The sequence below is a fragment of the Haematobia irritans genome, chromosome 4, assembly GCF_050003625.1.
Source record: "Haematobia irritans isolate KBUSLIRL chromosome 4, ASM5000362v1, whole genome shotgun sequence".
NCBI classification, from domain to species: Eukaryota; Metazoa; Arthropoda; class Insecta; order Diptera; family Muscidae; genus Haematobia; species Haematobia irritans.
Window position 1 is genome coordinate 211,926,589 of NC_134400.1, and position 26,292 is coordinate 211,952,880.

The window sequence follows — 26,292 nt, forward strand, 5'->3', positions numbered from 1 at the left end:
AAAAGCAAAGAATTGCACCAAAGCAAATAATTATTTTTTTATCAAATATAGGTTTTAGGTTTAGAAAAATCTGTTTGTTTCTATAACTGTTCCATTTTTACAGAAATTATACAAAACTTTGCATTAAAGTTTTTGTTTTATTCCACTAAAGACTTCTATCGAATCTCTTGCCTCGAATTGAATGTCTTAACAATAAAAATATTTAAAATTTTTGAATATTACCTGTATTTCAGTTCTGGATCAAATACAGCACAATGATTTTCCAAAGTTTGCCTGAAAATGAAAAATGATAGATATTTGTTAAAATTATTATTCCTATTCTTTCCTAAGATATTTGCATTATAATCTTTAGTGTTTTTTTTTCTAATTTTGAATTATATTATTTACTCGTTATGTTTTGGATTAAAATCGCTGTAGGTTACATTGCGTCCACTTATGCTCCATTGCCACATTTTATTAACCCAATCGTATGTAGCGCCAATCCATATGGGATCCGTATCTAAATAAAGAGAAATTAAGAAAATTTCATAAAGTTTCAGAAATTACAAAGTAACATAAATATATGAGACCTAACCACTAACCTCTAATCTAAGATAAATATATGGTATACAGACAAAAAATATCACCAACATTTTTTTAAAATTTTTATAGAATTGTACACAATTTTAAATTTAAACATTATTTAATTAATTGAAACAAAAATCAATCACAAAAATTTTTTGTAATTGACTTTGGTGATTGATACTATCATTTGTGTGATTGAAGACATTTCAGTTAAAAATTAATTGGATCAATTCATTTCGTAATTGAGGACAAAAAGAAAATATTTTTTTTCTGTGTAGGATAAATTAATTACTAAATTTTTGTGAAAAAATAGTCTGAAAAATTCCCTGGAAAAGAAATAATTTCGTGGAATAATATTGGAGCGGATATTCGAAAAAAATTAATTTTACACAAATATTTCATTTGCAACACACAAACAAAAATTTTTCTGATTCAATCACCAAATTAATTGATCCAATTAATTTTTTAATTGAAATGTCTTCAATCACGAAAATGATAGTATCAATCACAGTTTTAGTTGGGCTTAGAAAAAATTCTTGATTAAAAAATTAATTAATTTTTTTCAGCAAATTTCAATTAATTTTTTAATTGATTCAATTAAACATTTAATTGATGTTGATTGCAAAACTCAATTAATTTATTAATTAAAAAGGTAACTATTTTTAATTACTTTCTGAATTGGCTTAGTTTTTATTTGGATTAACAAATGATTGTTTGAAATACATTTTTAACTGAATTAGTCTTCCGAATTTGATTAAAAAGTTAATTGTATCAATTATTTTTTAAATTAAAAATTTTAAAATTTTCAATCCTTTTCCGAAAACATTCACAGAAAAAAATATCACCAAAATATTTCCAATTAAAAAGTTATTGAAGTTGAAATTTTTTTCAATTAATAAATTAATTGATACAATTAACTTTTTAATCATGATAGAAACATCAAGTTGATTAAGTCAATATTAACTTGATGTTTCTATCATGATTAAAAAGTTAATTGTATCAATTAATTTATTAATTGAAAAAAATTTTCAACTTCAATTAACTTTTTAATTGGAAATATTTTGGTGATATTTTTTCTGTGAATGTTTTCGGAAAAGGCTTTAGCTATAGTAAATATTTTCAAATTATTTAGTAGTTTGTAAAGATTTAATTTTTACTGCGTAAATTCGTTTGGAAATTTATATTTTCCGTGAAATATTTTATGTTCATGACACATTTTTTCCGTCAATTTCTCTTGGCACTAAATTGTCTTATTATTTATTTATTCATTGGAAGATAAAACAATTTCCGTGTGGTCAGCATGGTTGCCTCTCTTGCCAGCAATAATCCACCAACATTTTCAGAACATTTTACAAAAAATCTACTAAATTAAAAAAAAATACTTTGAAGTTTTTAATCAAATATTTGTGGTTAGTGAAAAAATGTTTTTTCCTTGAATGAAATGATTTATTATGATTTTTTCAACATTTTATTTCTATAGAAAATTTTGTCAAAATTTTATTTCTATAGAAAATTTTGTCAAAATTTTATTTCTATAGAAAATTTTGTCAAAATTTTATTTCTATAGAAAATTTTATCAAAATTTTATATCTAAAAAAATGTTGTCTAAATTTAATTTCTATAGAAAATTTTGTCAACATTTTATTGCTACAGAACATTTTGTCAAATTTTTTCTTCTATAGAAAATTTTATTTCTATAGAAAATTTTGTACAAATTTTATTTCTATAGAAAATGTTGTCAAAATTTTATTTCTATCGAACATTTTGTCAAAATTTTATTTCTATATGAAATTTTGTCAAAATTTTATTTCTATGGAAAATTTTGTCAAAATTTTACTTCTATAGAACATTTTGTCAAAATTTTATTTCTATAGAAAATTTTGTCAACGTTTGATTTCTATAGAACATTTTGTCAAAATTTTATTTCTATAGAAAATTTTGTCAAGATTTTATTTCTGTAGAAAAATTAGTGAAAATTTTATTTCTTTCTTTTGTCAAAATTTTATTTTTTTAGAAAACTTTGTCAAAATTTTATTTCTAAAGACAAATTTGTGAAAATTGTATTTCTATAGAAAATTTTATCAACATTTTATTTCTATAGAAAATTTTGTCAAAATTTTATTTCCATAGAAAATTTTGTCAAAATTTTATTTTTATAGAAAATGTTGTCAAAATTTTATTTCTATAGAAAATGTTGTCAAAATTTTATTTCTATAGAAAATTTTGTTAAAATTTTATTTTTATCGTAAATTTTGTGAAAATTTTATTTCTATAGAAAATTTTGTTAAAATTATATTTCTATAGAAAATTTTGTCAAAATTATATTTCTATAGAAAATTTTGTCAAAATTTTATTTCTATAGAAAATTTTGTCAAAATTTCATTTCTACAGAAAATTTTGTCAAAATTTTATTTCTAAAGAAAAATTTGTGAAAATTTTATCAAAATTTTATTTCTATAGAAAATTTTGTCAAAATTTTATTTCTATAGAAAATTTTGTCAAAATTTCATTTCTAAAGAAAATTTTGTCAAAATTTAATTTCTATAGAAAATTTTGACAAAATTTTATTTCTAACGAAAAATTTGTGAAAATTTTATTTCTATAGAAAATTTTGCGAAAATTTTATTTCTATAGAAAATTTTGTCATCATTTTATTTCTATAGAAAATTTTGTGAAAATTTTATTTCTATAGAAAATTTTTCAACATTTTTTTTCTAAAGAAAAATTTGTGAACATTTTATTTCTAAGGAAAAATTTGTGAACATTTTATTTCTATAGAAAATTTTGTTAAAATTTTATTTCTATAGAAAATTTTGTTAAAATTTTACTTCTATAGAAAATTTTGAAAAAAATTTTATTTCTATAGAAAATTTTGTCAAAATTTTATTTCTATAGAAAATTTTGTCAAAATTTTATTTCGGTAGGAAATTTTCTCAAAATTTTATTTCGGTAGGAAATTTTGTCAAAATTTTATTTCGGTAGGAAATTTTCTCAAAATTTTATTTCTATAGAACATTTTTTCAAATTTTTATTTCTATAGAAAATGTTGTGAAAATTTTATTTCTAAGGAAAAATTTGTGAAAATTTTATTTCTATAGAAAATTTTGTCAAAATTTTATTTCTAAAAAATTGTGAAAATTGTATTTCTACAGAAAATTTTGTTAAAATTTTATTTCTATAGAAAATTTTGTCAAAATTTTATTTCAATAGAAAATTTTGTCAAAATTTAATTTCTATAGAAAATTTTGTCAAAATTGTATTTCTAAAGAAAATTTTGTTAAAATTTTATTTCTATAGAAAATTTTTCTAAATTATATTTCCGTAGAAAATTAAAGTAACTCTTAGATGGAGAGGAATACTTTCTATAGAAAATTTTGTAAAATTTTAGTTCTGTGGAAAATTTTGTCAAATTTTGTTTTCTATAGAAAATTTTGTCAAACTTTTGTTTCTATAGAAAATTTTATCAAAATTTTATTTCTATAGAAAATTTTGTCAAAATTTTATTTTTATAGAAAATTGTGTCAACAGTTTATTTCTATAGAAAATTTTGCCAAAATTTTATTTCGGTAGGAAATTTTGTCAAAATTTTATTTCTATAGAACATTTTGTCAAGATTTTATTTCTATAGAAAATTTTGTCAAAATTTTATTTCAAAAGAAAATTTTGTCAAAAAATTTTATTTCTATAGGAAATTTTGTCAACATTTTATTTCTATAGACAACTTTTGTCAAAATTTTATTTCTATAGAAAATTTTGTCAAAATTTTATTTCTATAGAAAATTTTGTCAAAATTTTGTTTCTGTAGAAAATTGTTAAAATTTTATTTCTATAGAAAATTTTGTCAAAATTTTATTTCTATAGAAAATTTTGCCAAAACTTTATTTCTATACAACATTTTGTCAAAATTTTATTTCTCTAGAATATTTTGTCAAAATTTTATTTCTATAGAAAATTTTGTCAACATTTTATTTCTAAAGAAAAATTTGTGAAAATTTTATTTCTAAAGAAAAATTTGTGAAAATTTTATTTCTATAGAAAATTTTGTTAAATTTTTTTTCCAATAGAAAATTTTGTCAAAATTTTATTTCTATAGAAAATTTTGTGAAAATTTTATTTCTAAATAAAAATTTGTGAAAATTTTGTTAGTTTTGTACAAATGATTATGAAATAATTTACTTACTTCCTGTTTGTCCATCATATTTCAGAAGAAACTCTCTCAGTTTACGATTCGAATACTTTTCCGGTTCAGCTAAACGGGCATTTTTATCTTTGCAGAAGAAATGGGCTTCCAACCAACTACCTTGTTGTTGAGGTAAATAGAAACATTCGGTACCAATACGTTGGAAATTTGGCGGACACATGGCATACATGCGTCGTGTTCGAGGTTTCTCCTGTTCACTATGGGCCGAAGCCATGGCACCGCCCGATGTATGAGGTGGTGCAATGTTTTCAAAATTTACACCAACCGATGCACTTGATTGGCTGTATTGGCCACATGCTATGTGCAGAACTAAATGAAAGAGAAGAGAGAAAAAATATTATATAGAAATAAATTTGTGTAGCTAAAAATTATTTTATTTTTTACAATTTATTTATATACATTTATTATTGTGATTAAATTAAATTCAATGTAATGTATCAAACTAAATTAAAATCCGGTACTATGTTAGGCTTTCGCGTTGAAATTTTCGCTGTTACTTTCTTCAAATAATTTAACTCAATCTATGCACACTTTCTTTTTCATCTAAATTTCGTCAAGATTTAATAGAAATATGTTGATTTTCATCGCGAAAATAATGTGATTTTCAACTCCAAAACAGAACATAATAACGGCCTTAAGATAGTAAATAAATTTTATTTCCTTTAATTTAATTTATTTCTTTTTAAAATTTAATTTCATTTAAAATATTAAAATTTTATTTTGAATTTTAACTCTAGGTAGATTTGCTTTAATTAATAATTCAACATAAGACTTACCTAAGGCTAAAAATATGAATATAGTAGAGCGCATTTTGTTGCTTTTCTATCCGCTCCAAATGACTAAATGCAATATGCTCGTATTCGTATGCTCGAATTCAAATGAAAAAATAGTTTTAAGACTCCAAACTTTTTTTGTTGAGAAGAAAGAAAAATTTGATCCTTTTCAGTTTTATTTTGATTTATAGCAAGGGTGGTGATTCTTTTGTGTATGTCTGCGTTTTTTTTTAACTATAAAACATTGATTGATGTGATGATTTTTTGCCAAAATCGTAAGATATTCCTTGCATGTTAGTTAAACATCATACGTAATTCCTCGAAAACAACTGAAAGAAATAAAAAAATTGAAAAAATGTATGTATGTTAATATTAATTTTTAATAGGGAAAAGGTTAAAGGAGTTCCTAGGAATCGTAAATTTCGTAAATTGCCAAAATAATTTTTTATGGCAGTGAAACTTCTCAAAATTGAATACTCTTACAAATAGATAATTTTCATGAAACATTCTGTTTTTTATTGATTCTTTATAACGTTATAAATTTACAAATTTCATAGTATGGCCTCAACGCCATTAAGGCATTGTAGAGGCTCAAAGAGTTATTTATCATATGTTAATACAATTAACCTTTCATAAATGGACATATAACAATTTTGAATAAAATGTAGGCTATTGTTGGTGTTACTTTTGAGAGGTTTCACTGTACATGCAATATTCAAAAATTATATTTTGCGGCTTTGCCTTTCAAAACCCTATTTCTAAGAAATAGTTTAAATCATCCATTGAGACTGAGGTATCTTCATAATGAGTAGCTATCAATCTTTTTTTGAAGAGCGGTTTATATTAAAGAAATAAATTTAATTTTAGGATAACCACTAAAATTATTTATATGGTTAATTTTCAAAGTGGATAAAATTAAGTTAAAGCCATTATTACAAAAACCATGTCGAGTAATGATAGGAAATTTCTTTTTCTGAGACGAATATAAAGGGTGATACGGTCAAATTTGGTCAATATAAACTTGACGTATTTCTTTCAATTTTGCATTTAAAAAAATGAATAACCCTCATTTTGAAGGTGTGTGTGTGTAAAATGTTGCTCCTATTTTTTGGAATTCACTCTTCAGTTGTCAAAATGCCGTCCAAGCAAGAAGAGCAGCGTATCAAAATTTTGCTCGCGCATCGCGAAATTCCGAGCTACTCGCACGCAAAGCTGGCAGAATCGCTAAAAGTTGCCAAATCAACCGTTACAAATGTAATTAAAGTGTTTGGGGAACGTTTGTCGACAGCCAGGAAGTCTGGATCGGGGGGAAATCGAAAACCGGAAGCCGCTGAGACGACAAAGAGAGTTGTCGGTAGTTTCAAGCGTAACTCTAACCTCTCTCTCCGAGATGCCGCAAATAAGCTGGGTGTATCGTCTACAACCGTGCATCGAGCCAAAAAAACGAGCCGAACTATCGACTTACAAGAAGGTAGTGACTCCAAATCGCGATGATAAACAAAATACTACAGCCAAAGCGCGATCCAGGAGGCTGTACACGACGATGCTGACGAAGTTTGACTGCGTGGTAATGGACGACGAAACCTACGTCAAAGCCGACTACAAGCAGCTTCCGGGACAGGAGTTTTATACGGCAAAAGAAAGGGAAAAGGTAGCAGATATTTTCAAGCACATAAAACTGTCAAAGTTCGCAAAGAAATATCTGGTTTGGCAAGCCATCTGTACCTGTGGCTTGAAAAGCAGCATTTTCATAGCTTCCGGGACTGTCAACCAAGAAATTTACGTGAAAGAGTGTTTGAATGAACGTCTGCTGCCTTTCCTGAAGAAACACGGATGTTCCGTACTGTTTTGGCCGGATTTGGGATCTTGCCATTACGGTAAAAAGGCCATGGAGTGGACGCCGCCAACAACGTGTTGGTTCCCAAGGACAAGAACCCTCCCAACACGCCAGAGCTCCGCCCAATTGAGAAATACTGGGCTATTGTCAAGCGGAACCTAAAGAAGACCAAAAAAACTGCTAAGGACGAGCAGCAGTTCAAGGCAAACTGGCTTTCTGCGGCGAAGAAGGTGGACAAGGTGGCTGTACAAAATTTGATGGCAGGTGTCAAGCGTGAGGTCCGGCAATTCGGATTTGGAAAAGCGAAAGCCTAACTGAATATTTTTCCTGAATTTTATACTAATTGAACTTGAAAAAGAAATTTTATTTGATTTTTTAAATAAACGATTTCACCGATTTACACGCGTTTTCCCTTGACCAAATTTTGACCGTATCATGCAAAATTCAAGCGTGGTGAAATGAGCACGGAGAACGGTGAACGCGGTGGACGCCCGAAAGTGGTGGTTACCGAAGAAAACATCAAAAAAATCCACAAAATGATTTTGAATGACCGTAAAATGAAGTTGATCGAGATAGCAGAGGCCTTAAAGATATCAAAGGAACATGTTGGTCATATCGTTCATCAATATTTGGATATGCGGAAGCTCTGTGCAAAATGGGTGCCGCGCGTGCTCACATTTGACCAAAAACAACAACGTGTTGATGATTCTGAACGGTGTTTGCAGCTGTTAACTCGTAATACACCCGAATTTTTCCGTCGATATGTGACAATGGATGAAACATGGCTCCATCACTACACTCCTGAGTCCAATCGACAGTCGGCTGAGTGGACAGCGACCGGTGAACCGTCTCCGAAGCGTGGAAAGACTCAAAAGTCCGCTAGCAAAGTAATGGCCTCTGTTTTTTGGGATGCGCATGGAATAATTTTTATCGATTATCTTGAGAAGGGAAAAAACATCAACAGTGACTATTATATGGCGTTATTGGAGCGTTTGAAGGTCGAAATCGCGGCAAAACGGCCCCATATGAAGAAGAAAAAAGTGTTGTTCCACCAAGACAACGCACCGTGCCACAAGTCATTGAGAACGATGGCAAAAATTCATGAATTGGGCTTCGAATTGCATCCCCACCCACCGTATTCTCCAGATCTGGCCCCCAGCGACTTTTTCTTGTTCTCAGACCTCAAAAGGATGCTCGCAGGAAAAAAAAAATTGGCTGCAATGAAGAGGTGATCGCCGAAACTGAGGGCTATTTTGAGGCAAAACCGAAGGAGTACTACCAAAATGGTATCAAAAAATTGGAATGTCGTTATAATCATTATATCCTCTTGAAGGGAACTATGTTGAATAATAAAAACGGATTTTGACAAAGAAAATGTGTTTTTGTGAAATTTTAATATTTTTAGAAAATTTTAACTAAACGCTGGCATCACGTCGATATCACAAAAATAAGTAAATATTTGTCGATAAATTCAAGAAAATGTATTAGACATAATTAAGTTTTTATACCCTAAACCAAAATATAATCCAAATCGGTTCAGATTTAGATATAGCTCCCATATATATGTATCGCCCGTTTTTGAAAAAATTGCCCCTTACAAATTTATTTCTGACCATAATAGCCTTATTTAGTACCCGATCTTACTCCAATTTAGCAGAAGGTAACCTTCTGTGGTATCAACCAAATCTGGGAAATATCATCGAAATCGGTTCAGATTTAGATATTGCTCACATATATAGGTTAGGTTAGGTTAGGTGGCAGCCTGATATTTCAGACTTACTTAGACTATTCAGTCCATTGTGATACCACATTGGTGAACTTCGCTCTTATCACTGAGTGCTGCCCGATTCCATGTTAAGCTCAATGACAAGGGACCTCCTTTTTAAAGCCGAGTCCGAACGGTGTTCCACATTGCAGTGAAACCACTTAGAGAAGCTTTAAAAATCCTCAGAAATGTCACCAGCATTACTGAGGTGGGATAATCCACAGCTGAAAAACTTTTTGCTGTTAGGCCGAAGCACGAATCGAACCCACGACCTTGTGTATGCAAGGCGGGCATGCTAACCATTGCACCACGGTGGCTCCCTCCCATATATATGTATCGATCGATTTTCCCAAATTTGGACCGCTATTTGGACTGAATAGTCTAAGGAGCTACTCAGTCTATTGTGATACCACAGTTGGTGAACTTCTCTCGTATTAATGAGAGCTACTCGATTATATATTTAGCTCAATGGCAAGGAACCTCCTTCTTACAGCAGAAGAGAAACTACGAAATACACAGCAATGTCAGCATCATTACTGAGAGGGATGAACTACCGTTGAAAAACTTTTCGAAACGAAACGGGAATCTAGCGTTAAGAGGACATCTATGCCGAACAGGAATCAGTGAATAATGATGTATGTAGGACGTGTTAGGATGTTACTATGAACTCTAGCTATGCTTGGGCCAGCCTGAAACCGGGCACACATCAAGGCGAATATTGACATGGGTGTATATAGCCCCATATGAGACAGGGAAACTTGCGTCCTCTTCTCAACCTATCAATATATCAGTTATATCAAATTCAACAGTTTATGTTTTTAAGTGTCATGTGGTAAAAAAAACTACGATTTTCAATAAAAGTTAACATTTTAAATTCCCGTTCGATTTAAAAAATTTTTCTAAATAACGAAAAGGCCTGACAATATATCGTTCCTAAAACCGAGCTTCGACTGTAATATAATTTAGACTTATGTATATATATAAATATTTTATTTTAAATAATTTAAAATAATTGGATATAAAGGATTGAAAGCATTCATCATATATGAAAATGGCTGACAACATTCTCTTCACACATTGTCATCACTAACATGTGATCACTTTATTGCTCTCTCTCTCTCTCACAGTCTTTCTACCACATAGTTACTCACCACTCAACAATAATAACTGCAAACATATAACTGGCAATAAGTATTGATTGACTTACAATAAAAGCATCAAGATAATTATATTTCATCCAATTTTGGATAATATAATGGGTATTACCGGATATAGATAAGCAATATGATGCATCTGTACATTCCAGACAGTGTTGCCAGATTAGGGTTTAAACGATTTCCCTTTAAAACTTTCTTTAATATACTTCAAATTATTTTGGAATATTCGAATTAGAAAATTGGAAAAAGTCTATTATAATTTCTTGACTTAAAGTTAATACTATTAGTTTTAAATCTATATCGATTATTTGAAATTGGTTCTCTGCATATAAGTGATCATTAATTTATATTTTCAAAGAAAAACATTGAGATTTGTTTTTTATAGCGATTAAACATTTTATGGCATTTATTTTTGTAGGTATATTTGTTTTGATATTATCTAGCTAGATAATAGAACAGTCTGAAGTGAGTTAATTTGAATTATGGCTTAGTTTTAATGAAGGTCATGAACATCATTATCATTTTCATCACCATCACATGGTACCACAAGACATATGGAGTCCACATAACATATAAAACTCGTTTCTCTAATGCTAGCCTTAGGGTATCCGTACTCTAATGCCCGCAAAGTGACAAACACGCACTTTTAGGTCATAAGGTAGGGCGAAAGAATTCCAGTTACTTTACAGCCTAATGATTGATGATTAGGTTTGAGTTTTTCCCCTGCCCCCCCCCCCCCCCCTCTTTTAATAATTGTTAATTATTCGTTCTGTTTTTTGTGGTTGTCTGATTTATCAAATATTTATTTTTCTTTATAATTTCAAGTTTATTTTTCATACACTAATTGTTATTTATTTTTGTTTTGAAAATTGAATAGCAACAACTTTTGTTTTCATTTTACCTATACCACAAAATGGTCAATGACCTTTTCTCAGTTTGTTTATTTCTTTGGATCTTGTATTTTTGTTTCTTTGGTTGAAAGACCATGATAAACAAAATATAAAAATTGTTTATAGTTTACACAGAAAACGTGTTTCAGTGACGTCATGTGTTCTATACACGTTATATAGAAATTTTTTTTTATAAAAAAAACAAGGTTATTTGTTTATGGTTTAGAAGAAAATTAATGCATGTGTGAATTAAGTGAAAGTAATTTAAATTGGTTTCATTAATTTTATAAAAAATAATTAACCCCATGTGCTTTAAATATTCAACGAAAAGTAGTTTATGAGAGATATATTTTAAATTTGTAAATTTGCCAGGTAAAAAAAATCGTTTGAACATATTCCCACCATTATAGAAAATGTAGGTTTGTGTTTAGGAAATTGAAATAAATTTAAAAGTTTAAAATTGTTAAAATGTCTTCAGCGCCATCTCGAATCAAGACATATTATATTTAAGGAAAATTTACCCATTATAGAAATTTATGAACACAATAATAGTAAAATGCACTAATTTTAGAAAAATATGAATAATTTCTGCGAATTTCGAATTTAGTACATTTATTTTCTTTATTTGTATAAAACTTTTTTTCTCGTTTTTAGTTCACGTCATAAATATAAGTAAAAAAATAATTGAAATACTGAACATTTTCTCACAGTGGCAAAATTTAAATATTTTTTTTTTAACTAAAATAAATTTAAAACAGCTAGAGAAATTTTCGTTGACCTTTTCCGACTGTACATGATTGAGATAGAACGTGTCAAGGAGAGATTTTTTGGGGGATTAAAACATTGATTATTTACAGTATCCAAGAACAAAATAAATCAGTTTAGAGTCGTTTTTTAACTACGGTCACATGGTTGTAACCGGTCACATGTATGTCCGATTTTTAATAAAGGGTGATTTGTTAAGAGCTTGATAACTTTTTTAAAAAAAAAAACGCATAAAATTTGCAAAATCTCATCGGTTCTTTATTTGAAACGTTAGATTGGTCCATGACATTTACTTTTTGAAGATAATTTCATTTAAATGTTGACCGCGGCTGCGTCTTAGGTGGTCCATTCGGAAAGTCCAATTTTGGGCAACTTTTTCGAGCATTTCGGCCGGAATAGCCCGAATTTCTTCGGAAATGTTGTCTTCCAAAGCTGGAATAGTTGCTGGCTTATTTCTGTAGACTTTAGACTTGACGTAGCCCCACAAAAAATAGTCTAAAGGCGTCAAATCGCATGATCTTGGTGGCCAACTTACCGGTCCATTTCTTGAGATGAATTGTTCTCCGAAGTTTTCCCTCAAAATGGCCATAGAATCGCGAGCTGTGTGGCATGTAGCGCCATCTTGTTGAAACCACATGTCAACCAAGTTCAGTTCTTCCATTTTTGGCAACAAAAAGTTTGTTAGCATCGAACGATAGCGATCGCCATTCACCGTAACGTTGCGTCCAACAGCATCTTTGAAAAAATACGGTCCAATGATTCCACCAGCGTACAAACCGCACCAAACAGTGCATTTTTCGGGATGCATGGGCAGTTCTTGAACGGCTTCTGGTTGCTCTTCACTCCAAATGCGGCAATTTTGCTTATTTACGTAGCCATTCAACCAGAAATGAGCCTCATCGCTGAACAAAATTTGTCGATAAAAAAGCGGATTTTCTGCCAACTTTTCTAGGGCCCATTCACTGAAAATTCGACGTTGTGGCAGATCGTTCGGCTTCAGTTCTTGCACGAGCTGTATTTTATACGGTTTTACACCAAGATCTTTGCGTAAAATCTTCCATGTGGTCGAATAACACAAACCCAATTGCTGCGACATTTCATTCATCGACATTTCACGGTCTTCAGCAACACTCTCAGAAACAGACGCAATATTCTCTTCTGTACGCACTGTACCCAATCGTGTGGTTGGTTTAATGTCCAATAAAGTAAACTGAGTGCGAAACTTGGTCACAATCGCATTAATTGTTTGCTCACTTGGTCGATTATGTAGACCATAAATCGGACGTAAAGCGCGAAACACATTTCGAACCGAACACTGATTTTGGTAATAAAATTCAATGATTTGCAAGCGTTGCTCGTTAGTAAGTCTATTCATGATGAAATGTCAAAGCATACTGAGCATCTTTCTCTTTGACACCATGTCTGAAATCCCACGTGATCTGTCAAATACTAATGCATGAAAATCCTAACCTCAAAAGAATCACCCTTTATGTATGTCCAGCTAGACAATGTGTTTAAAGATGCGAATATTTTAACTCATACAATTTTACTCAACACAACAAAAATACAATCGAATGAAAATGCTTGCCTAGCTTTGCGAATCAATGAATTATCAATCAATGAGAAATAGATTAGCGACGTCTGATGTCTGGCAATATTCAGATAATAGCGGTTTTGTTTGAAATTTTAAAATTGTTCATTTTGTATTTTGACTATAAATACCAGTGATTATTTAATTATGTAGTTAATTATAGTAATTGTTCAAAAAGATTGCGTGCGATTACATTTTTTTTGATTAAACAACACTTCCCGGGCACATGGCGCTAACATTCGTTTTCCTTCTTAAATTTCAATTGTTTTTTGTTTTGAAAAAATGAAAAAAAAACTTAATTGTATATATTTTTATTTCAAATGATTAACTTGAACGAGATGTTAAAGATTGCGTTTTACAAAAAAAAAAAACGATATAGAGACAATTTATTCACAGTTGCACATTAGATTCGATCGTTCGTTCTCATTGATCAAGTTCAATATTATTTACATTATTTTTAGAATTTTATTTTTATAGGTTTTATATAAAGTCATGTCATCCTATTTTATTGGGGGCCATAATAAACTGGAATGTGGATAATTACATCATTTTATGATGAATATAAATGAAACGATGTTGGTATAATATTTTGTTGCCTACAAATATTGGTGAGTTTATAAGCGGCAGAATTAATGAGAGCAAAACAAGAGCACATACAGAGTAGTACTCAGTACACTGTATAGTAACAGTGTATACCGTTATTTAATTGTAGCCTATGGCTATTTATTTTCTTGTGGGTAAATTGTGAATGAAATTTTTCCTTTTGCAATTGTGAATGAAAAGTGTCGTTTTATTTGTAATGTTTTTACAGTGAACCCACTAGGATAGAAAACGTAAGTTAACTTTAGATATTTTTAAATTATTACCAACGCCCATATGAAAAAAAAGTAAATATTTTTTTTATAAATTCTGGAAAATTGATTAGGCTATTATTTTTTTTTTTTTCAAATTGTTAAAGGGAAGTTTTGCAAAAATATATTTAGCGCTATGCGAAGTTCATGATGTACTTATTGTTGATAAAATTTACAACATATTTTAGGAAATTCTGATCAATTTTGTGGAAAATACGAATTTAGAAATTCGAAATCGAATCTATTAATCATGTTCCTTAATCTAAATCTGTCCATAAAGCTCGATTAATTATTGTAAAATTAGATATAATGCATTTGGACGTTAATTGCCTGTTTCGGTATCAGGCTAACATGAAGTATAATTTAGAAAATCTTTAATTTTTTTGTTTGTAAAGTGAAAGAAACTTTCTTATATTGGATAAATTTTAACTAAATAATAATCTCTATAAACTAAAAGTTAAATTGGCTTTAGTGCGATGTAGGGTTCACTATTTTTTCAGTTTAAAACAGAGACAGTTGATTGGTTAAGTTTTCTATATGGCAGGTAGACTGAGTACTTGTTGAAGCACTCTAGTATTCCAAAAACTTTTTCATATCCCTATTTTTTCCGTAAAAATCTTGATATTAAGATCAAAATAGATACAATTTAATTGGATTTTATTACAACTTATTTAATAAAATAAATGTAATTTATTCCACTTAGTTTAGTTATGTTTAATTTAATATAAATTAAATTTAATGAAATTTATATATTTTGTATATACAAATTTCATTCAGTTTAGTATAATTTAAGAAATACTTTTCTTCGTTTGGCTTGAGGAAGATTTGCAATAAATAATATTACGAATAAAAACATGTTAAGCTCAAAATATATAATATAGATATAATTTAAATCGGCTTAATTTAAATTTATACACATAAATATAATTTATGTGTATAAATTTATTATGAAGGTACTTTATTTTGCTTAATTTAAAATATATGAATTTTTCTACATTTATATTAGCTTTTTATTAGATGTTTTATTTATTTAATAATTTAGTATAATTATTAGCTTCTACTAAATTATTAAATAAATAAAACATCTAATAAAAACCCAGCAAAAAAAGCGTTGCCAAAAAAGTGATGGAAATGTTCTTTTTGGATCCGGAAGTGGTGCAAAATTGACGCAGAAGCGATGAATTTAACATGGGCTTGTCATAGGACGGAAGTCCTCCATTTCAACAGCCGTTGCACTGAATTTGCATCACTTCTTTAGGTGTGATCCGAATTCAATGTTTTGGATGTAAATTAAAAAATTCTGTGATATGTTGTCAAATAAATAATTTTTGTAATTTTTTATAATTTTTAATGGATTCTTACGCTTGTCGGAAACGTTTGACTTCAAATATTTTCAAAAATTCATAAGTTTTTCATATTGGATTTAGCATTTTTTTCGACAAAATTTAAATGATTTGCACCATTTTATGAATTCTTACTCTGTTTTTTAACCTTTTTGAAACAAAACAAAGTTAAAATTACCCATTAAAAGTATAAAAAACCAAGTTATACAAAATTGAATTAAAAGAACTTCCTGGGTAGTTAAAATAAAGAACATAATTGGGAGTGCATCTTCTGGAAGTGTTTTTAAAGTTGTGCCTTTGGAAGAACTTCCAATTTTGTTTTGCTGGGAAGCGAATAATTAATTTTTTTAAATATAAATTTTTTAAATGTTCTGTATGTATACATGCTTTATTTAATTAATGTAAATTTAATATAATTTTTATGTAAATATAAAGTTTTATAAAGTCAATGTAAATTTTTAAAGGTCAATAATCGAACAACAATATTAAATAATAAATTTCTATGAAATTATTTCTAGGAAATTATGTCTTATTTAATAAATCTCAATTTAAGTTAATATAATTTTAATGGAAATACGATTATTTTTATTATATTTATTTTTATTATATTTATTGTCGCAGAAGCGATGAATTTAACATGGGCTTGTCATAGGACGGAAGTCCTCCATTTCAGCAGCCGTTGCACTGAATTTGCATCACTTCTTTAGGTGTAATACGAATTCAATGTTTTGGATGTAAATTAAAAAAATTTATGATATTTTGTCAAATAAATAATTTTTGTAATTTTTTATAATTTTCAGTGGATTCTAACGCTTGTCGGAAACGTTTCAAAAATTCACAATTTTTTCAGATTGGATTTAGCATTTTTTTCGACAAAATTTAAATGATTTGTACCATTTATACACATACATTTAATTTAATGGATGTGATGTATTTTGTTTAATTTAAAGTATATTAATTTTAATACATTTATATTAGATTTTTATTCGATTTTGTATTTATTTAATAATTTAGTATAAGCTTATACAATTAGTTTTTTAAATGTCAACTACACTAAAAAAAATTAAACTCTATATTTCACTAAAGCCGATTTAATTCTATCTTCGTCCATGGAATTATTACGGTTTAAACCTCTAATGCCCAAGCCCGCCTTTAGACGATCTTCATTTAATAAGGAAGCTTTTAGTAAAACAGACCTTAAGACAACAAAAATTGGCAAAATAAAAAGAGAGCTTATTTGAAACTATTTAAGAGGTTTTGCAGCATATGCTGAATTTTACCGTATACATTTTTCTTGCTTAGTTCTCTTGCTTTTGTGTCGTTAACATTGAAAATTTAATCAGCTGACAAAAAAATTGGGACATTAGAGGGTTAAGGAACTTTCCATGACTTTAATAATTTGTTTGCGTACGCTACTTAAATTAACTAAAACAGAGGAAAAAAAAATATACACAAATGAAGCATAAAAATTAACTAAATTCGTGTCTCCCACAAAAAAATCTGAATTTCTTAAAATTTCTAAGTTTCATGAACTTCATAGGGCACTAAAAACATTTTTGCAATTTTGAACACCAATTTTTTCATAAGTGAAATTTTTTAATAAGTGAAACATAATAATTTTGTATAAGAAATTTTCTTGAATTTGTCGAAAATTATTTAATTATTTTAATCATCGTGACATCTGCGTTTCTAATACAGTTTAGTTAAAATTTTCTAAAATTAACCAAAAATTTCCTTTCTGGTGGGTTCAATGTTTTTTCATTGTATCAAATAATAACATATAATAATTTTCTACGAAATTATGCTTTATAAATATAAATTTAAGTTAATAAAATTTTAATGTAAATACGATTATGAATTTCGTCTATTTTTTAATGTTTAATTTACAGAAAATTAATTTATTTTAATTTATTTAATTTTAATTAATTTAATATATTGGTTTGGTTAATTTAATTCGGCTAATAAAATTTAGTTTAACTCTTTCACTACCGAAATAAAACTAATGATAAAAACTTTTATTTTTCTTCTGTTTTTACATGTACTAACAGCATTTAGAACAAAAATTGTCATTTTGAAAACCTACCTCAAATACTTCAAGAGCTATATGAGCTTGTTCTGAAAACTTAATTCTTGAATTGTGACCAAATAGCCTTACGAAAATAAGCGCTATTTGGCCTATAATATCTTTCATAGTGTGAGAAAAAATACAAAAAAGAATATGTAAAAGTATCAGCTATAGTTTTTGTATAAATGCCCATTTACGAGAAACATACAGTACAAAAATTGTTTCAAATTTTCGTATTTTTCGTTTATTGTTAAAGAATAGAGGTCGGCACAGTTCCATTTGTAAATGCAGAGTACACGTGTACTTGCTACATGAGTACATCTATTTGAAAGAGTCGCAAAACAATTGGTAAACATTTTGATGAACACCAAAAGCCATGAGTAACTTCTTGTTGCTACTCTGATGTCTTCACTATCAACAAACACATATTCCTCTTTCTCTCTTATTGAAGTGTACTCAGAGTGATCACGTCGAGTATGTTGCGAGAACAAAACTCATAGAGTACTCCATGTACCACATGCAGTTTCAGAAATACAAAAAAACAGTTACTCTCCATAATATATGTTTTGGTTTGTTATAAAGAGGGGCAAACGTTAAGATAAGTGTGTGACACACATAAATATATGAAATATGTGATATACATACATATCTATGATTAATAATAATGGAAAGTTTTGCTTCGCACATACTGAGAAATACTTGTGGTACCACGAGAAGTGAAGAGAATCCATGTTGTACTTTTTCTCAAGTACTTACATTTTTATTGTTCCTTTTTTTCGGAACACATATTGTTTCGGATAAGTACTTGGTGGTATTTGACAAACAAGTGTTCTCTTCACTTCATTACTTGCGCTCTGAGAGAAAGACAGTGTATGTACTATATTCGACAGCGAATTGCATACATGCAGTGAAAAGTTATTCGATGCAGACCTCTATTAAAGAAGTTTATATAAATGTATTTTAGACCTCACCCATGTGGACAATATTTATAGCTTATTTAGATTAAAGCCTCTACTTTAAAATAACATCGAGAAATAAATCGAAACTAAGTGGGAAAATAGAATTTGGTGCCTTTTTCGAATGACCTTCTATGTGGACATCGGTAGTGAAAGGGTTAAGTCAATCTAAAGTTAATTTTTAATTTTTTTTCCTTTACCATATAATTTAATTTACATATGTATTTCCCTCAAGTTATATTAAATTGCACATAATTTTTTCAATTACAAATTTCAAATTTTTTTAGTTTTATCGAAGTCATAATAACACCCATTCACTTATTAATAAAAAGTGCCAAAAGATATTGCACGAAATACCATCAATCTATGACTGGGACTATGTCCAGTTTCCATTGCTGCTAACAATTTCGAATATCTTACAATGGCCAATCCTCGTAAATTATTGAAAATTGTGATGATAGTGACAACAAACAATAATTTATTGCTGTCATTGTTATTGTAATCGTAGAGCATAGAAAATGTAGCAGTATCAGCGAAAAAATAAAAACACAAACATGCAATGAGAGAAAACAGCAACCAGGCGACATCCATAAATCCAAATGGAAAATATTTGACAGATGATTGCAGTCAAGACAATTGATGTATTCCGCACTGAACAATGATGCTAATTGGAAAATGTTTTTGTTTTATTATTTCCATTGGTCTATGAAACTATGATTAGTACAGTATATACTAGTAGGGGAAAAATATACCAAATAATTGCTATTGCAGTTGTCAAAGTTTTCTTATATATCAAAGGAGATATTTTCATTAGTTTTAGAATTAAAAAAAATATACATATATAATGAAGAAAATGTCATTGAAGGCCTAATAAAATAAGACAGGTAATGTCAGTTATCAAAACATCATCTTATATACCGGAAGATTCAAGATATACATATTTAGGAAAGCAGTTTCAAGCTATCAGGTGATTACAACTTTTTTCATTTGAGCAAAACTTCGATTGTCGGTATTTGCTTAATGACATAGGCGTAGCTAAAGGGGGTTTCTGGATTTGTCATCTCCCCCTACCAATTGCCATGCAGTATTTCTTCAAACTATGATTATATATCATGGAATTAAGTATTCTGGTTTCTTCCCATCTACAAGAATTTTTTCTTCTCTTTTTGAGGTATTTTCACAATGAGCACACATTGTATAAGCTAGAGGTCTGCATCGAATAACTTTTCACTACATGTATGCAATTCGCTGTCGAATATAGTACATACACTGTCTTTCTCTCAGAGCGCAAGTAGTGAAGTGAAGAGAACACTTGCTTGTCAAATACCACCAAGTACTTATCCGAAACAATATGTGTTCCGAAAAAAGGAACAATAAAAATGTAAGTACTTGAGAAAAAGTACAACAGGGATTCTCTTCACTTCACGTCGTACCACAAGTATTTCTCAGTTATGTGCGAAGCAAAACTTTCCATTATTATTAATCATAGATATGTATGTATGTCACATATTTCATATATTTATGTATGTCACACACTTACCTTAACGTTTGCCTTTCTTTATATCAATCCGAAAACATATATTATGGAGAGTAACTGTTTTCTTGTATTTCTGAAACTGCACGTGGTACTCTATGAAGTTTTGTTCTTGCAACATACTCGACGTGATCACTCTGAGTACACTTCAATAAGAGAGAAAGAGGAATATGTGTTTGTTGGTAGTGAAGACATCAGAGTAGCAACAAGAAGTTACTCGTGGCTTTTGGTGTTCATTAAAATGTGTACCAATTGTTTTGCGACTCTCTCAAATAGATGTACTCATTTAGCAAGTACACGTGTACTCTGTATTTACAAATGGAATTGTGCAGACCTCTAGTAAAAGCTACACGAAAATGTTGTAAAAGCTACACGAAAATGTTGCTAGCTACGCCTATGTTTAATTGACAATTGTGACAAATAAAAATAAAAATTCAAAATAAAATTATTTCATACCAAAAATTTTGAAATTTTCAATTTGCTTTAAATTTATGACAGAAAAGTATCGAAAAATATTGTCCTCATAATTGATGGTAAGAATTACTTCAATTGTTCTTCCGAACCGTAACACATCTCTTCATATTTCCAACCATACATCGATACATTTCCAGATTTCCCCTATTTTAAATTAAACATATTGTTCAACAAGTGGGAAATTTAAATCAATTTGACTGACAAAGTTTCAATATGGCGACTAACATTTTTGTTTTTGTAATACTTAAACTACCTTACTAAATCTGCCTTGGGAAGATTCTTCATATTATTAACAAAAATGTTCAATAAAATTGAGCCAACGATACACTTTCAAAAATACAATGAAACTTTTCATTATTGCTACTAATTTTATAATAATTAACGGGACAATTTTGTACTATTTGTGAACGCTTTCCTTGTTATAATGAAAATTTTCGTAATGTTAATGAAAAAGTTTCGTTCGCTCAATTTTAACGAAATTTTCTTTATACATATGTATTAATTATTGTGTATTTTTTTACGTTGAAATTGAAAATGTGCAATATATATTTTTTTAACTATTGGTTTTACACACTGTGGTCACGTAATTTTAATATATATAATAAATTTATAATATAATAATAATAATAATAATATAATAAAAGCTCAACATGACATTTGGATAACACAAGTTGTAATCAGCTGTTTTAGAGATGCTACCATATTATCATCATCATCACTGAAGATGAGGTTATTCTTGCAAATAACTGGTTGGCTGATAAGTCCCCGGTCTGACACATAGATGGCGTTGCTAGTATTAAATGCATATTATTTTTATATAGTACCAACCTTCAAATGATTCGTGTCAAAATTTGACGTCTGTAAGTCAATTAGTTTGTGAGATAGAGCGTCTTTTGTGAAGCAACTTTTGTTATTGTGAAAAAAATGGAAAAAAGGAATTTCGCGTTTTGATAAAATACTGTTTTCTGAAGGGAAAAAATACGGTGGAAGCAAAAACTTGGCTTGATAATGAGTTTCCGGACTCTGCCCCAGGGAAATCAACAATAATTGGTTGATATGCAAAATTCAAGCGTGGTGAAAATGAGCACGGAGGACGGTGAACGCAGTGGATGCCCGAAAGAGGTCGTTACCGACGAAAACATAAAAAAATCCGCAAAATGATTTTGAATGACCGTAAAATGAAGTTGATCGAGATAGCAGAGGCCTTAAAGGAAAGGAACGTGTTGGTCATATCATTTATCAATATTTGGATATGCGGAAGCTCTGTGCAAAATGGGTGCCGTGCGAGCTCACATTTGACCAAAAACAACAACGTGTTGATGATTCTGAGCGGTGTTTGCAGCTGTTAACTCGTAAAACACCCGAGTTTTTCCGTCGATATGTGACAATGGATGAAACATGGCTCCATCACTACACTCCTGAGTCCAATCGACAGTCGACTGAGTGGACAGCGACCGGTTAACCGTCTCCGAAGCGTGGAAAGACTCAAAAGTCCGCTGGCAAAGTAATGGCCTCTGTTGAAATGCGCATGGAATAATTTTTATCGATTATCTTTAGAAGGGAAAAACCATCACCAGTGACTATTATATAGCGTTATTGGAGCGTTGGAAGGTCGAAATCGCTGCAAATCGGCCCCATATGAAGAAGAAAAAAATGTTGTTCCACCAATACAACGCACCGTGCCACAAGTCATTGAGAACGATGGCAAAAATTCATGAATTGGGCTTCGAATTGCTTCCCCACCCACCGTATTCTCCAGATCTGGCCCCCACCGACTTTTTCTTGTTCTTAGACCTCAAAAGGATGCTCGCAGGGAAAAAAATTTGGCTGCAATGAAGAAGTGATCGCCGAAACTGAGGCCTACTTTGAGGCAAAACCGAAGGAGTACTACCAAAATGGTATCAACAAATTGGAAGGTCGTTATAATTGTTGTATCGCTCTTGAAGGGAACTATGTTGAATAATAAAAACGAATTTTGACAAAAATATGTGTTTTTCTTTGTTAGACCGGGGGCTTATGAGCCAACCTGTTATTAATACTTTGTTTTAGATAATGTTAGAGGGCTTTCTTACATTTATTTTGGCTTGATAGAAACATGTATCAAATCTAATTGTTTATTAAAAAGTTTTTTTTTAACTATAGACTTTTCTCATGATTTACGAATCACTTAAACGTCCGATACAGCCGATAGTTAACACTATTGTTTTACAACTGATTTCTGAATTGACTCTACATGATTAAACTATCCATCATGAGAATCTGAAGATAGGTAAAAAATCCCAACACATATGTTAAGATTTGGTACAGGTAGATTTGTAATACGGTAAATTGTGCAGGTATACATGAACAATTGCCACTTGTTTCGATTCTCTTTAATTTTCTTTTTTTTTTATAAAACACCTGTTATTCATATTTTATGTCGCATGAACCCTTCATTTTTATTGGTAGCATAAATATTCTGAGATACCAAAGACCTGGTTTTAGAAGTGGATTATGTCTTATCTATAGCAAGAAAAATAATAAATTGCTGACATAACTCTCTTTGGAACCGAAAAGTCAAAATTTTAAATTTGAACCTGGAATAGCCATAGTATTATTATTTTCTCTTTGGTTTGAATCAAAGACTGAGGGGAAAAAATTGCACGCAAGCTATTTTTTGCCAATTGATTCTTACCCACCTCCACCGGCATTTGTGAGTAACACTGCTATACGAAACAGGCCGAATCTTATGTACCCTCCACCATGGATTGCATAGAAACTTGTACTAAAGACTGTTATCCACAATCGAATTACTTGGGTTGCGGTAACACTTGCCGATGGCAAGGTATCTTAAAACTTCTTAACACCGTCTTCTCAATTGTAAGTTAGTCCATACGGGGTATATATTAAATACAAAAAGGCCGATTAAATACGTTAATAATTCAGTTTGACAAAATTTTCTATAGAAATAAAATTTTGACGAAATTTTCTATAGAAATAAAATTTTGACAAAATTTTCTAAAGAAATAAAATTTTGAAAAAATTTTCTATAGCAATAAAATTTTGACCAAATTTTCTTTAGAAATAAAATCCAATGAAGGACTGGGGAATTCTTCCCACTTAAATATGAGCTAAATTATTAATTTTTGTACCCAGAAGCAACAACCGAATTCCAATTACACCCAACAACAATGCAGCAATTTTAATTATTATATTTTAATAATTAAGCCAAACGAAGTTTTAACAACCCACAAAACGGCGAAGAAAGCAACTACAGGGATTGATGGCAACAACAACAACAATGATGTAAAGTCTGAGTAAGATTTTCCACTTCCACAAAAGTTAAAGGTACCAACAGTAATCATAAGTTTTGTTGGGTATAGTAAAATAATTTTGTTAAAATTTTCTATAGAAATATAATTTTGGTAGATTATTTTTGGGGATCGGCTATATATAACTATAGACCGATATGGACCAATTTCAACCAGGTCGGATGAATTTTGCTCCTCCAATAGCTCCGGAGGTCAAATCTGGGGATCGGTTTAAATGGGGGTTATATATAATTAAGACCGGTGTGTACCACTTTTTGGATGGTTATTAGAGACCATATACTAACACCACGTACCAAATTTCAACCGGATCGCATGAATTTTGCTCTTCCAAGGGCCTCCGGAGGTCAAATCCGGGGATCGGTTTATATGGGGGCTATATATAATTATGGACCGATTGGGACCAATTTTTGCATGGTTATTAGAGACCATATACTAACACCACGTACCAAATTTCAACCGGATCGCGTGAATTTTGCTCTTCCAAGGGCCTCCGGAGGTCAAATCCGGGGATCGGTTTATATGGGGGCTATATATAATTATGGACAGATTGGGACCAATTTTTGCATGGTTGTTAGACACCATATACTAACGCCATGTACCAAATTTCAGCTGGATCGGATAAAATTTGCTTCTCTTAGAGGCTCCACAAGCCAAATCTGGGGATCGGTTTATATGGGGGCTATATATAATTATGGACCGATTGGGACCAATTTTTGCATGGTATATACAAACACCATGTACCAAATTTCAACCGGATCGGATGAATTTTGCTCCTCCAAGAGGATCCGCAAGCCAAATCTGAGCGTCGGTTTATATGGGGGCTATATATAATTATGGACCGATTTGGACCAATTTTTGCATGGTTGTGAAAGACCATATACAAACACCATGTACCAAATTTTAACCGGATCGGTAGAAGTTTGCTCCTCCAAGAGGCTCCGCAAGCCAAATCTTAGCGTCGGTTTATATGGGGGCTATACGTAAAAGTGTCCGATATGGCCCATTTTTAATACCATCCGACCTACATCAATAACAACTACTTATGCTAAAGGGTGATACGGTCAAAATTTGGTCAATATAAACTTGACGCATTTCTTTCAATTTTGCACTAAAAAACCTGAACAACCCTCATTTTTAAGGTGTGTGTGTGTAGAATGTTGCTCCTATTTTGATTTTGGAATTCACTCTTTACACGCTCACAAAAAATCGCTTCTGTAACATATACTCCCAAACATATTTTGCTTCAAGCATATAAAATTTTGGGTATTGCCCAAACATTTATATGTTTGATCTCTTCCAATATATAATGTGTTTGAAAGCATATTGGTGTAAACAATATATGTTTGGGTAGTCTAAGTTCCAAACATTTTGCATTTTTGCATCCAAATTCAATAATGTTGTCTTCCAAAAAACAATATGTTATTATGTGAACATATAATATGTTTGGAAGCATTTTGCACCCAAAAATATTATATGCTTAAAAAAATTCTCCCAAACAATATTGTGCTCAAAATTTTATTTATTTATTTATATATTTACAATCATAATGAATTATGAAAATAAACAGGTAATATAGGTGCTAACAACATAGGTTTTCGACCTGAATGCTCAAAATTTTGTTTCTGCCCAATTGTATATTCCCCCACATATTTCTCACTTCCACGAGATTTTTTAGTTCTTAGCACCTTTTTCTGTAATACAAACATTGTAGAAGAAATTATTCAATTGTATGATTTTTTTTTATTTTAATTTTACCTTTTGCCGGACGGGGATTCGAACAGCGGACCACACAGTTTGTAAGGATCAAAGAAGTAGCTGATCAATTGCCCAAGGAAAAATAAAATGTTAATTTTGTAATAACAAGCAACAACCACCAACTTAATTCAATATCGCTCCCTATTAAATAGCGCTCCAAGCTACTAAACACATATATGTTTATAGGCTATTTCTAAATTAATATATGTTTGCATCCAAGCATATTATATTTACAAACATTTTATGTCCCAAACATAATATGTTCTAACATATTAACATATATGGCCCAAACATGTTATGCTAGTTTATGAACATTATATGCTTGCACTCAAAAATATTGTGTTTAAAATTTTGTGTTCCAAACATATAATGTTTATAGCCAAACATATGAAAAACAGTCTTTTTCATCCGTGTAGTTGTCAAAATGCCGTCCAAGCAAGAAGAGCTGCGTATCAAAATT

General features: G+C 30.1%; 1 protein-coding gene across 2 annotated transcripts in view; it reads right to left on the reverse strand.

Annotated features, from left to right (window-relative positions):
• Positions 1-26,292, reverse strand: part of rgn (regeneration) — a 435,985-nt gene that overhangs the window by 20,167 nt on the left and 389,526 nt on the right. For both annotated transcript variants that reach the window (XM_075307769.1, XM_075307770.1), the window contains exons 4-7: positions 5,542-5,867; positions 4,745-5,074; positions 388-499; positions 223-273 (exon numbers count right to left, since the gene is read on the reverse strand). In XM_075307769.1, coding sequence (XP_075163884.1) covers positions 223-273; positions 388-499; positions 4,745-5,074; positions 5,542-5,575 — 527 coding nt within the window. In that variant the 5' untranslated portion in view covers positions 5,576-5,867. The remainder of the gene's footprint in view (positions 1-222; positions 274-387; positions 500-4,744; positions 5,075-5,541; positions 5,868-26,292) is intronic.